The sequence below is a fragment of the Pezoporus wallicus genome, unplaced genomic scaffold (assembly GCF_028554395.1).
Source record: "Pezoporus wallicus isolate ANWC-B61680 ecotype Strahan unplaced genomic scaffold, APGP_CSIRO_Pwel_v1 contig_10426, whole genome shotgun sequence".
Classification (NCBI taxonomy): domain Eukaryota; kingdom Metazoa; phylum Chordata; class Aves; order Psittaciformes; family Psittacidae; genus Pezoporus; species Pezoporus wallicus.
The window spans coordinates 223526-234555 of NW_026636432.1; the positions used below are offsets into that span (position 1 = coordinate 223526).

General features: G+C 52.0%; 1 protein-coding gene across 1 annotated transcript in view; it reads right to left on the reverse strand.

Moving 5' to 3' along the window:
* The window catches only part of INSR (insulin receptor), a 50310-nt gene extending 49813 nt beyond the window's left edge, over positions 1 to 497 (reverse strand). The window contains exon 1 of the mRNA XM_057400310.1: positions 163 to 497. Coding sequence (XP_057256293.1) covers positions 163 to 241 — 79 coding nt within the window. The 5' untranslated portion in view covers positions 242 to 497. The remainder of the gene's footprint in view (positions 1 to 162) is intronic.
* Between the last annotated feature and the right edge of the window lie 10533 nt (positions 498 to 11030).

The following is an 11030-nucleotide window of genomic DNA, read 5'->3' on the forward strand; positions in this document are numbered from 1 at the left end:
GCCGCCGCCGCGCCCCGGGCAGGTACAAAGGGTAACCGCGGCGGGGCCGGGCCGCTCCGCGCCTCCCGGCCGCCTCACCCCCTCCCGCCGCGGGGCCGCGGCCCAGCCGCCCGCCCGGGCCCCGCCGCCCAGCCTAGGCCGCGCCCCCAGGCCCCTACTCACTCTCGCCACGGCTCCGGCCGCACCAGGCCGCCAGCACCACGGCCACGGCCAGCACCGCCGCCGCCGCTCTCGGTCCCATGCCCGCGTCGCTGCTGCTGCAGCCGCCGCGGCTCGGCGCGTCCCGGCGGGGGCGAATCAGAGGCCGCGGGGCGGGCGCGGGGGCCGGGCCCGGCTTCGCATCGTCGGTAAAAGACTGGGGTGAGGCTCCGCGCGCCCCCCTTTATAGCGCCCGGGCCCCTCCCTGCCCCTCTGTGTCAGCCCCGGCTCCAGCGGCCCCTTCCAGCGCAGGCCGGGCTGGCGGCTGCCTCTCCGGCCAGTAAACAAGGGGCTGCCCCCGTCAGCTGGGAGCGGAGCGGAGCGGGGCGGTGGAAAGAGGCGGCGCGGAGCCGGGCAGGGGACGGGACGGGACGGGCCGGAGGAGGGGCGGTGGCGTCCACCTGCCGGGGGCGGCCCCGCCGGGAGAAGCGGCCACGGGAGGCAAGGACGGCTCCTCCGCTGTGGGCCCGCTCTTCACCCGCTGAAGGGGAGGTGGTGGCGGGGGAACCGGGGCCGCGCCGAGCGAGTTAAGGCGAGGAGCGAGGCACAGCGGCTCCACGGGGCAGCGGGGAGCCGGAGGAGGACGAGGAGGTGAGGAGTCCCTCCTGCCCCTGCTGCCTCACCACTCCTCGTCCTCCTCCGCTCAGTGAAGCGTTTGGAGAGGTTGGATTGCCCCCGGGAGCCGCTAAACTGAGCTCGGGGAGAGGGCAGTGCTGCCTGAACGGTGCCCACACGGCCTCATCGCAGTAGGGTTCAGTACTTCGTGGAGTCATAGAGCGGTTTGGGTCGGAAGGGACCTTAAGGATCCTATAGTTCCACACACACCCCCCTGCCGTGGGCAGCTGCCTTTTCCTCCGTTCTTAATCACCTCTGCGTTGCAGTCATGCTAAGCCATGACAGCATGTTCCCTGGCAACTTGCAGTAATTTTATCTGGCGCTCGCTTTCCCCCATTTCTGCAAGATAGCGAGTGATAAACTGCTGCGATAAAGCTGCTTCAATGCAGAAGTGCTTGGTAAATAGACATTCTTCTTTCAGATCTATTCCCCACCATCTTCGGCTTACAACAGATCTCACTTTTGTATTACATTTCTTGCTCAACGGGCCTGGGGCAGCCCCCCGGTTACCAACAGCTCCCTTCGCATTGGTTCCTTTTTCTAGACATGGGATTGCGTTAGGAGAGTTTGCACTATTTTAAATACTTTGGGTTGCTTTTCCATTTAAAGAATTGCTGCAGTTGTCACAGGGATATGACATAGCTGTGAATGGGAGGAGGACTGCTCTATGAAATCACATCTATTTTGGTATGGGGTCACTCTCTGACGGTCTTTGAGGTTTCCCAGTTGGATGGGGTGAGGTCCATGGCCTGATTCCACTACATCACCCCACTGGGATTAGCTGCGCCGGTACCTCTGTGACAATAACTACATCTTAGCGTTTGCAGACTATTTAAATGCTTAGCCGAAGGGCCCTGCTTAAGCGGGGATGCTGCCTCTGTCATCAGTGCAGCTCGAGAAGATGTGTGCCTGGTGATTGAGCCCGTTGGTGCGTCAGAGCTGCCGTCATGGGAACAAATCCCCCCCCTCCTCCGGTTGTGTTCTTGCTGCCATTTTCTCCAACGTGCACTCCTCCTTGCAACTCGCAGGCACAGCAGGCTCAGAACCTCACTCCGGAGCGCTTCAGGAAGTAAAAGGGCAGTTAGGAATGGAAGTAAACAACAAAACTATGTGTTCCCTGCTTGCAAATTAACCTGCTTTATGACTATAGGCTTTGCATAAAGCAGACAGCACTAAACATCATCGAGACGGCTTGGGCTGTGTGGAATTTATAATGTGACTGTAATAGCAACCTACTTTTGCTTACTCACTTATGTTCTTATTGCCTTTCATGTAATAATGATATCAGCTTACAGATTGGCACAGGAGGATTAAAGGCTACGGATTTATTATCCTTCCCTAAAATGCTATTTTTAGTTTCTAATTACTGATTAGGAACATCAGGGTGCAATCTTTCCAGCATCTTTCCCATACGCTTACTGCTACATGTTCATCATGCTACAGCACACTAGGTTTGCAATCAGATAAACCAACAGTAGCAATGCGGGCACGAAGAGGCTAAGCCAGTACCTGCTTACTCTCTTTTTTCCCCCAGTAGCTGCACTACGGCCTCTTAAATCAGAAATTAAAGCAGAAACTACTAAAATCACTTGTTTGATACATTAGATACAACTTTCTTTGGCAACATTCAATTTTCCTTCTCCCCGCCACAGATGTTTCGTGGTTTAGTCAAAATAACTTATAACTAAGCAGTGGTAAGTGTCTGCTATGAACTGTGGCACTTACAAAGTACTGGGGTTCATTTCTGAATCCTCCTAAGAAAATAAATACAGACAGACTTGAAATAAGGGTATCTACCTTTCTAACCCCACAAAGACTTAGTGGGTTTTGGTTTGGTTCATTCCTTACTTAAATAAATCTCGTAAGTATCAACTGCCAGGGAAGGCAAGGAAAATGGGTATGGAACTTCAAAATAAGATTCTGGTTTCTAACCTTTAACATTTCATCTCTTTAATGCAGAAAATGATCTGTATTTACATACCTGATCAGTGTACGCTTGCCGAAGGATATTTCTTTGTATGATAAAGCTTATACAAATGTACGAAGAAGTAGCAGCCAGGTTACTGCTTGTGTCTTGAGAACCCTCAGTGTGCTCAGAAGGGATCTTTTCCTTTCAAAACTATTTAGAAAATGAGTGACAGCATCTTCATTGTACTTTCAGAGCTGGAATCCAAATGGTGCCCCCCCCACCCTAGTGCTTTCCTGAAAACCCACTTCAGTTTTGTCATCATTGGCATTTCAATTGAGGTAACACACAGTAAAAGTGATATATATTAAACTATGCAAGTATGGGAAGTATGAAAGCATCCAAGATAATGTAGTATATTTACAGGCCTAATCAAAAGTCTTGTTCCTTTTGAAATCCCAAAAGAGCTGCCCCATGAGTTCATCTTTGCTCTACAGTCACTTACAGCTGCCAACAATCACAGGACAGGCTAAAAAGGGTACAAAAGTAGCCAGAGAAATAGCAGTGTAAAGCTGTATGTCTGGGGCCTCCTCAGGAGAGGTGCACGGTGGCTGTAGGGTCAGTGCCCTCCACACAACAGCCTACAAGAGCTAAGGGCTAGGAAGTAAATTTAAAATAGGTCTTCCCGGAGCTGTGTCCCAACCTTTCTTCTCTGAGGGACTGGGAGCACGGAGTCATACTGCTCTGCCCTACAAATGCTTCTGCATGAAACCCACCTAACTGCACTGACTGTCATCTTAAAGGTCTTTTCCAACCTAGTTGGTTCTGTTGTTCTATTCTGTGTCTTCCTAAGCAGACCCCAGCTCATCCAGATCAGTGCTGCTGGGAACTGAAGTTCTTGGAACCCCTGGCAGTAACATCCCTAGAGAGGAGCCACCTTTGCACAAATGAGTAGAGAAGATGACTTTGTGAACCAGCTTTATGTTACTCCCTGCCTTGTGAGAGGGCTGAAACCATCAGCTTCATCTCCTTTCATTTTGCTTTCTCCTGCTCAGGTAACGAAGCTGAGACAAACTGAGCTGTTTAGGCACCAAGAATATGGTTCTTCAAAGCCTTATCTCCAGGGCCTGCTGTCTGCAGCAGTACAGGTACACTGAATGGGTCATGGATGGCACGCTACCCTTGGAGCACAGTCACATCCTTGCCTGGAAGCTTAGCCCCATGATCACCGAGACACTGCACTTATGAAAGCTTCATGCCTTGAAAATGAGATAGTTCTTTCTCTCGTGAAATCTACACTGGAGCCAAACACACATGTGGGTGGGTTGGGGTTTGGGTTGCTTTTTTCTTGTAACCATACTGTGTAAAGTTCCATGCTAATATTCGGGGATACTGAAGGAACTCAAAGCTTTGCACTCAAAAGGAGCTTCGATGAGAAAATGAACATGAGCTGGCTGCAGTGTGCACTCGCAGCCCAGAAAGCCAACCATATCCTGGGTTGCATCAAAAGGAGCGTGACCAGCAGGTCCAAGGAGGTGATCCTGGCCCTCTCTCTGCTCTCTTGAGACCTCACCTGGAGCATTGTGTGCAGATCTGGTGCCCTCAACATAAAAAGGACATGGAAGTGCTGGAACAAGTGCAGAGGAGGCCATGAGGATGATCAGGGGCTGGAGCACCTCCTGTATGAAGACAGGCTGAGAAAGTTGGGTCTGTTCAGCCTGGAGAGGAGAAGCTGCGTGGAGACCTCAGAGCAGTTTCCAGTATCTGAAGGGGGGCTATAGGGATGCTGGGGAGGGACTCTTCATTAGGGACTGCAGTGACAGGACAAGGGGTAACGGGTTCAAACTTAAACAGGGGAAGTTTAGATCGGATATAAGGAAGAAGTTCTTTCCTGTGAGGGTGGTGAGGCACTGGAATGGGTTGCCCAGGGAGGTTGTGAATGCTCCATCCCTGGCAGTGTTCAAGGCCAGGTTGGACAGAGCCTTGGGTGCCATGGCTTAGTGTGAGATGTCCCTGCCCATGGCAGGGGGTTGGAACTGGATAATCTCAAGGTCCTTTCCTACCCTAACTATTTTATGATTCTATGACTTAGAGCCATTGACTCACCAAGCAGGTACATTGGTAGTACTTCTGTTGTAAGAACAAGCCAACTGAATCCCAGCTCAGTGAGCCAAAGCCCCACAGCAAGGCAGAAGGCTGAGCTGAGGGTCAGAATTGTCACCTTCTGCTTCACCCACTGCTCAGCATGGCCTTTCTTGACAACAGGTAGCAAGTGCATGGGTGAACAGTTACCCCGGTGCTCAGGTTGCTCTATTTTCATTGCTTTGTCAAGCAAATTCCTGCTCACAAGTTCCTCACAATACCCAGCCTCCTGTCCTTTGAAGATGCAGAAGAGCTGCTGTTGAAGCCAACAATAGCCAAGTCTGTGCATCACTGGCAGGATGTTGCTGTAAAGGTTACAGAATTGACTTCTGAGTGAGTAAAGCTAAAGGCAAGGGTACAGGAGAGCTGACTGTAGAAAATTTATCACATCCTGTTTGGAGTCCCACAGAACCATTTGCCAAATCTCTTAATATAAAATGTTTCACGTCATGGACTGACAAAGTTCCTTTCTTACCCTTCCTTCCGTCCACACCAAATCCGTTAAGGGACTGCTCTTTTCTTGATGGGAGAAAGCTCAGAGGATGAGGATCCGGTCACTTTACGTGCTAAAACCCGTTTTTTACTGTTGAAACAGGAAACACTGTCAGATCCTTCTGGAGAATTCTACGGTCCCATTAGCAAATGCAACCTTTGCCCAAGGTGAAAATGGCAGAGGGCATCTCTCTGCCACATGCAGTCCAAAGGAGCTGAAGGATGCAAAGGATGTCACAGCTCTGCACAGCCAACTGCAGCCTCATTTTATCTTTTTGCCCAGTTTCTGCTTTTGTTCAGTTTGCATTTGAGGTGTGACCGATACAGCCTGGGCTTGCTTCCCATTCCTTGTCAGAAAACCTGTGTTCTAATTCAGCATCACACTTTTCAACTCGAAAGAACCTAGACATCTCTTCACTGCTGTGAGAACCACACACCAGTCTGTGGTCCCAACCTGTGCCGGCAGGCAGGGCCCAGCTGTGAAACAGCCAGACAGCTCTGGGGCAGCAGCACAAGAGGGACGTGGAGCTGAAGGAGTGAGGCCAGAGGAGGCCATGGAGCTGCTGCAAGGGCTGGAGCAGCTCTGCTCTGGAGCCAGGCTGGGAGAGCTGGACTGGGTCAGCCTGGAGAAGAGAAGGCTCCTGAAGGGGAGACCTGAGAGCAGCTCCAGTGCCTGAAGGGGCTGCAGGAAAGCTGGAGAGGGGCTTGGGACAAGGGATGTAGGGACAGGCCAAGGGGAATGGCTTGAACCTGCCCGAGGGGAGACTGAGATGAGCTCTTAGGCAGAAGCTCTTCCCTGTGAGGGTGCTGAGGCGCTGGCACAGGGTGCCCAGAGAAGCTGTGGCTGCCCCATCCCTGGCAGTGTTCAAGGCCAGGTTGGACACGGGGGCTGCTCCAGTGGAAGGGGTCCCCATGGCAGGGGTTGGAACTGGATGAGCTTTAAGGTCCCTTCAACCCAAACCAGTCTGGGATTCTCTGCCCTGTGTCTGCCCTTCAGCCCCCTCATCCACCATCCTTCCCTACAGCTCCCTGCAGTACACCTAAGCCAACCCCACCTCCGGTTTGCACAACCCGCCCTGTGCTGCCAGGCGCGTGTTCCCTATCGCAGCCGTGTGCGAGTTAGCGGCTACAGCAGCGTCACTCTCACGCACAGCACGGGCACGTTGTGCTCCAGGCAACCAACTGGCTACACCAGTTCTCACCTACAGCTCACCCCCCCTTTCTTTGTCTCTTGTTTTTCCTCCCTTTACACTCATGCGCGTTCTCCAGAGGGGATTTTGGAGGGGACAGCCCCGTGGGCAGCGCAGGGATGCTCAATGAGCTGTAACTCTGTGCTCCACGCTGCTTTGTCTCACGTTTTGCATTCGGGAGGACACCGAGCTCCCCGTTCCCGTGTTGATAACCAGTTTGTTCTGTAGCTAGGAGACACGCCCTTTCTTTGTAAATGTTACAAATCAGGCGTATCTGATCCATTATTCACGACCTGCTGCTGCTTCCCACTTCCATCTCCTGTTAGGAGGTAGCGCCGATGCCAGCAATGTCACGGCAATGCCATGTGACAGCTGGGATTGATGCAGCTCCGTTGGGTTTTAATGTCACTCTTGTTCAGTGGGAGCACAGAGCGAGCCTCGGCAATGTGGCAGGTCAGGACGAGAGCCCCTGGCCAGCCCTGCGCTGTTGGGCTCTGGGGTGGCATGGAACTGCTGTGGAACAAGAGATCTGGTGGTTATTTTCTGCTCCTGGCTGCTGTGTTATCACGGTTAGAACAATTTTCATGCTTCGCACTATTCATCATCACTCTTGGATTCTGAGGTGTCAGGTCAGGTTGACAGCAGAGACAGCGAGAACGGAGGGGACTCGAGCAGGCAGGAGCAGAGCCCTGCTCTGTCCATCGAATCCTTTCCACCCTTTGACAAGATCCCCCCTTTTTGGCAGAAGCTGTTGGTTTTGGAAAGCTGCTCCCAGCCCATGAAGTCAGGGACACAGAGGCTTTGCAAAGTAAAGCCAGGGGATCACAAGCCCAAAGAAGCCAAGGAGCCAAAGGAGCCATTGTAGGCAGCGTTCTTCTTCTGCCACTCCAGCATCCTGACAGCCCAGCTACTGTAAACAGCCCTCCCAAAAACTCCAATGGAGCTGTGACCCAGGACACCACTGAAACAGGAACTATTGTAACACAAGGAGTCTCTGGCACAAGGCTGTTTGCCAGGGAAGCTTAGGCTGACCCACAGTTTCTATTGCTGCCAGGCTTGGAAGCGGAGCATTCACCGGCCTGACGTGACCCAAGACTCCCAAAGATTTCTTTCTTCATTTTCCCTTGCTGTCTGCATTAGGTAGCCTGCCAAGAAGCCAAGGGAGGCCCAGCCCTAGGCCTGATAAACATCTCTCCTTCTGGATTTCCCAAGCTTTTGTGAAAGTGAAGCAATTCTCCCTTTGCAATGTTTGCAAGTCTCACAGAAAGCTGCTTCTCTCCCTAACGTTATCCTGCCGAGCAGCACATCAGAGCGCCATGCTGTGGAATGCAGCTGAGGGCTAAAGCAGCCCCCAGCCATTAGTCACAAACCAAACCTGGCCCTCCACCTATGAAAGTCACAAAGCCTCGAGTGATTTATTCTCGATGCTACCAGCACCAGTCCTCAAAGTGTTTCTGAATAACTGCGGTTGCTAAAGGAGAACAGCAAAGCCGATTGATGAAGTAGCCCCTGTGTGCAGGGAGGTTGCTGGCCACCGAGGCCATTCACCCCTTTGCTTTGCCAGGGCAGGAGGTAACATTCTTCCACTGGGTCAGAGGTGACCTGGTGCGGCGCTGGAGGCTCAGCAGTCACGCGAGACGCCGCAACGGGAGGAGGTGGTTACCGGATTCGGTCTCACTCCTGGCAGTTCATCCTCCCAAATAACAGCCATGAAACGTCAGTGGTCAGAAGTTAGGTAGCACGTGGGGCGGCATGATTGCCCAGCAGGCTTCTTGCAGGGGTGGGTATTTTTAGGGCTAAGCTATCCCTGGTAGTTCCCTTTCAGGTCTTTCCAATTGAAGTTCTGATTTCTCAGTGCCAACACATGGCCGACAGCAAAATTCAGCTTTAAACTTGTCTGCAGTGATGCACCAGGTCCTTCACAAGCTGGAAAACCCACTTTATTTCAAGTAATAAAGGGGGAAATATTATAGTTGATGAAGCATTAATATTGTGTCGTTCCAATATCTCACATACAAAAACCATTTCAGCACTACGTTCAACCTCTGCTTTAAGAGAGGAGCTCAGCGCTGAAATGCCTACAGGGAAAGCAGGGAACAAGCAGAATGAAAACCTCATTTGGTGGCACGGCATTCACTCAGGAAGCGCACTGAAATGTCAAACTTTAGACTTGCAGGCAAAGATCTGGGAAGAGAATGGCCACAAATGGCTTGCTCCAAGTACAAATTTCTTTAAGGTTCAAGGTAACGAGTTTGCTTGGGCAGAATGAGCATACCTGGTAGTAGCCAGAATAAAAAGCCATCGCCCATTTGATAAGCCCTCCAGGGACGCAATGCCGAGCTGCAAACATCCTGTTTAATGAAGGAAAATACTCTCTGTAGAAAGCTTTAACAGCCTTCACTGCCGCAGCCGGCCTGGGAAAGAGCAAAGGCGAATTCTGAAGCGGGGATGCGTTCGAAGCGGGTTTTCCGAAGAACACAAACGGCTCTTCCCTCACCTCCCTCCCAGGCAGCGCTGGCGCTGTGCTCACGCCCCATCTACCGGAACGCAACAGCAGCGCACACGGGAAAAGACCACGGGGGTCAGCGGCTGCGCTTCGCTTCCCGACATCACTGCACGTCTCAACAGCGAAACCTGCGGGATGGGGCTGCAGACAGGAGCGCACAGACGGGGACCTGTTTGAGTTCAGCGCTCAAACCCGGCTCTTTCACAAGAAGCCTTGATTCGCTTCGCGTTCTCACTTTTTTCCGACAGAAGCAATGCTTTAACGATACTCAGTGCAGTTCGCTTCATGTCTGCTCGTCCTGGGTTCAGAAGTAGCAGTCCTTTTTCTCCTTCTGCTGGTGCAGAAAACACTTCTCTTATATACCTCCCAGAGTATAGAGGTGGTGACCACACTGGGAACATAAGCCAGATCGATTTCATGATCAATGAGTCTATTGTATCACAAGTCATTACCATAAAGTACAATGAAAGAAGAACCTTAGCCCAAGGCCCCCAGCCAATAAACACTAACACAGCAAATACCAACTGTAAGTAAGGTACAACATGCTGAACCTGTGAGGTCGAGAGCAACAACTTTGAGAGCCAATAAATCAGCACTGTGACGAGTGACCCTTAATCCAAAACAATGAATGCGTATCACAAATACAGTTAGACACACTCTGGTCAGATCTGGCGTTATCTCAACCCTTCGTGCCCCGCATTTGTTTAAACCCAGTCAGCCACGCTTGCTCTCTCTTCTGCACCAGCTACTAAGAAGGAGAAAAATGACTGCTACTGCTGAACCCAAGACACTGCTTTAATACAGTGACCTCTTCAAAATACACATTTGTCACAAACATCATTGGCCAGAATAATTCATAGAATCATAGAATCATAGAATAGTTAGGGTAGGAAAGGACCTTAAGATCATCCAGTTCCAACCCCCTGCCATGGGCAGGGCATCTCACACTAAACCATGGCACCCAAGGCTCTGTCCAACCTGGCCTTGAACACAGCGAGGGACGGAGCATTCACAACCTCCCTGGGCAACCCATTCCAGTGCCTCACCACCCTCACAGGAAAGAACTTCTTCCTTAGATCCAATCTAAACTTCCCCTGTTTAACTTTGAACCCATCACCCCTTGTCCTGTCACTACAGTCCCTAATGAAGAGTCCCTCCCCAGCATCCCTATAGCCCCCCTTCAGATACTGGAAACTGCTCTGAGGTCTCCACGCAGCTTCTCTTCTCCAGGCTGAACAGCCCCAACTTCCTCAGCCTGTCTTCATACGGGAGGTGCTCCAGTCCGTGATCATCCTCGTGGCCTCCTCTGGACTTGTTCCAGCACTTCCATGTCCTTTTTATGTTGAGGACACCAGAACTGCACACAATGCTCCAGGTGAGGTCTCACAAGAGCAGAGCAGAGGGGCAGGATCACCTCCTTGGACCTGCTGGTCACGCTCCTTTGGATGCAGCCCAGGATACGGTTGATCCTGGGCTGCGAATGCACACTGCAGCTGGCTCACGTTCAGCTTCTCATCGACCAAACGATAAAGGCTAAATTGCTCTTTTCTTTTTCCCGTCTCAAAGACACCAGCTTCCAATCCTGCAATGGAAGGGGTGTTTGTAGCGGTGGGGTCAACACCACTGCCCGTGGGGTTCTGCCATGTGGGCATCCGTGACCACCGCACACAGTGGGTCCGGCCCCTGCTGCCGCAGCCGGGAGGCGAGGCCAGCGGAGCTGACCTGGGATATGGGACCCACACGGGCTCATTCATGGACATTCCCCCGATCACACCCAAAGGGCTGGCCGGGTCCACACTCGAAATTCTAAATCTGACCAGATTCACACCAAAAATTCTACATTTGATCGGTTTTCTTCTCAAAACTCCGAATCTGGTGGGAGCTTTAAACCTAGCAAGGGACGGAATGTGAGCGTCGAGGGACTACAGCTCCCGGCATGCCTCGGGAAACAACATGGCTGACCGGCATCTGGGTGCCGAGG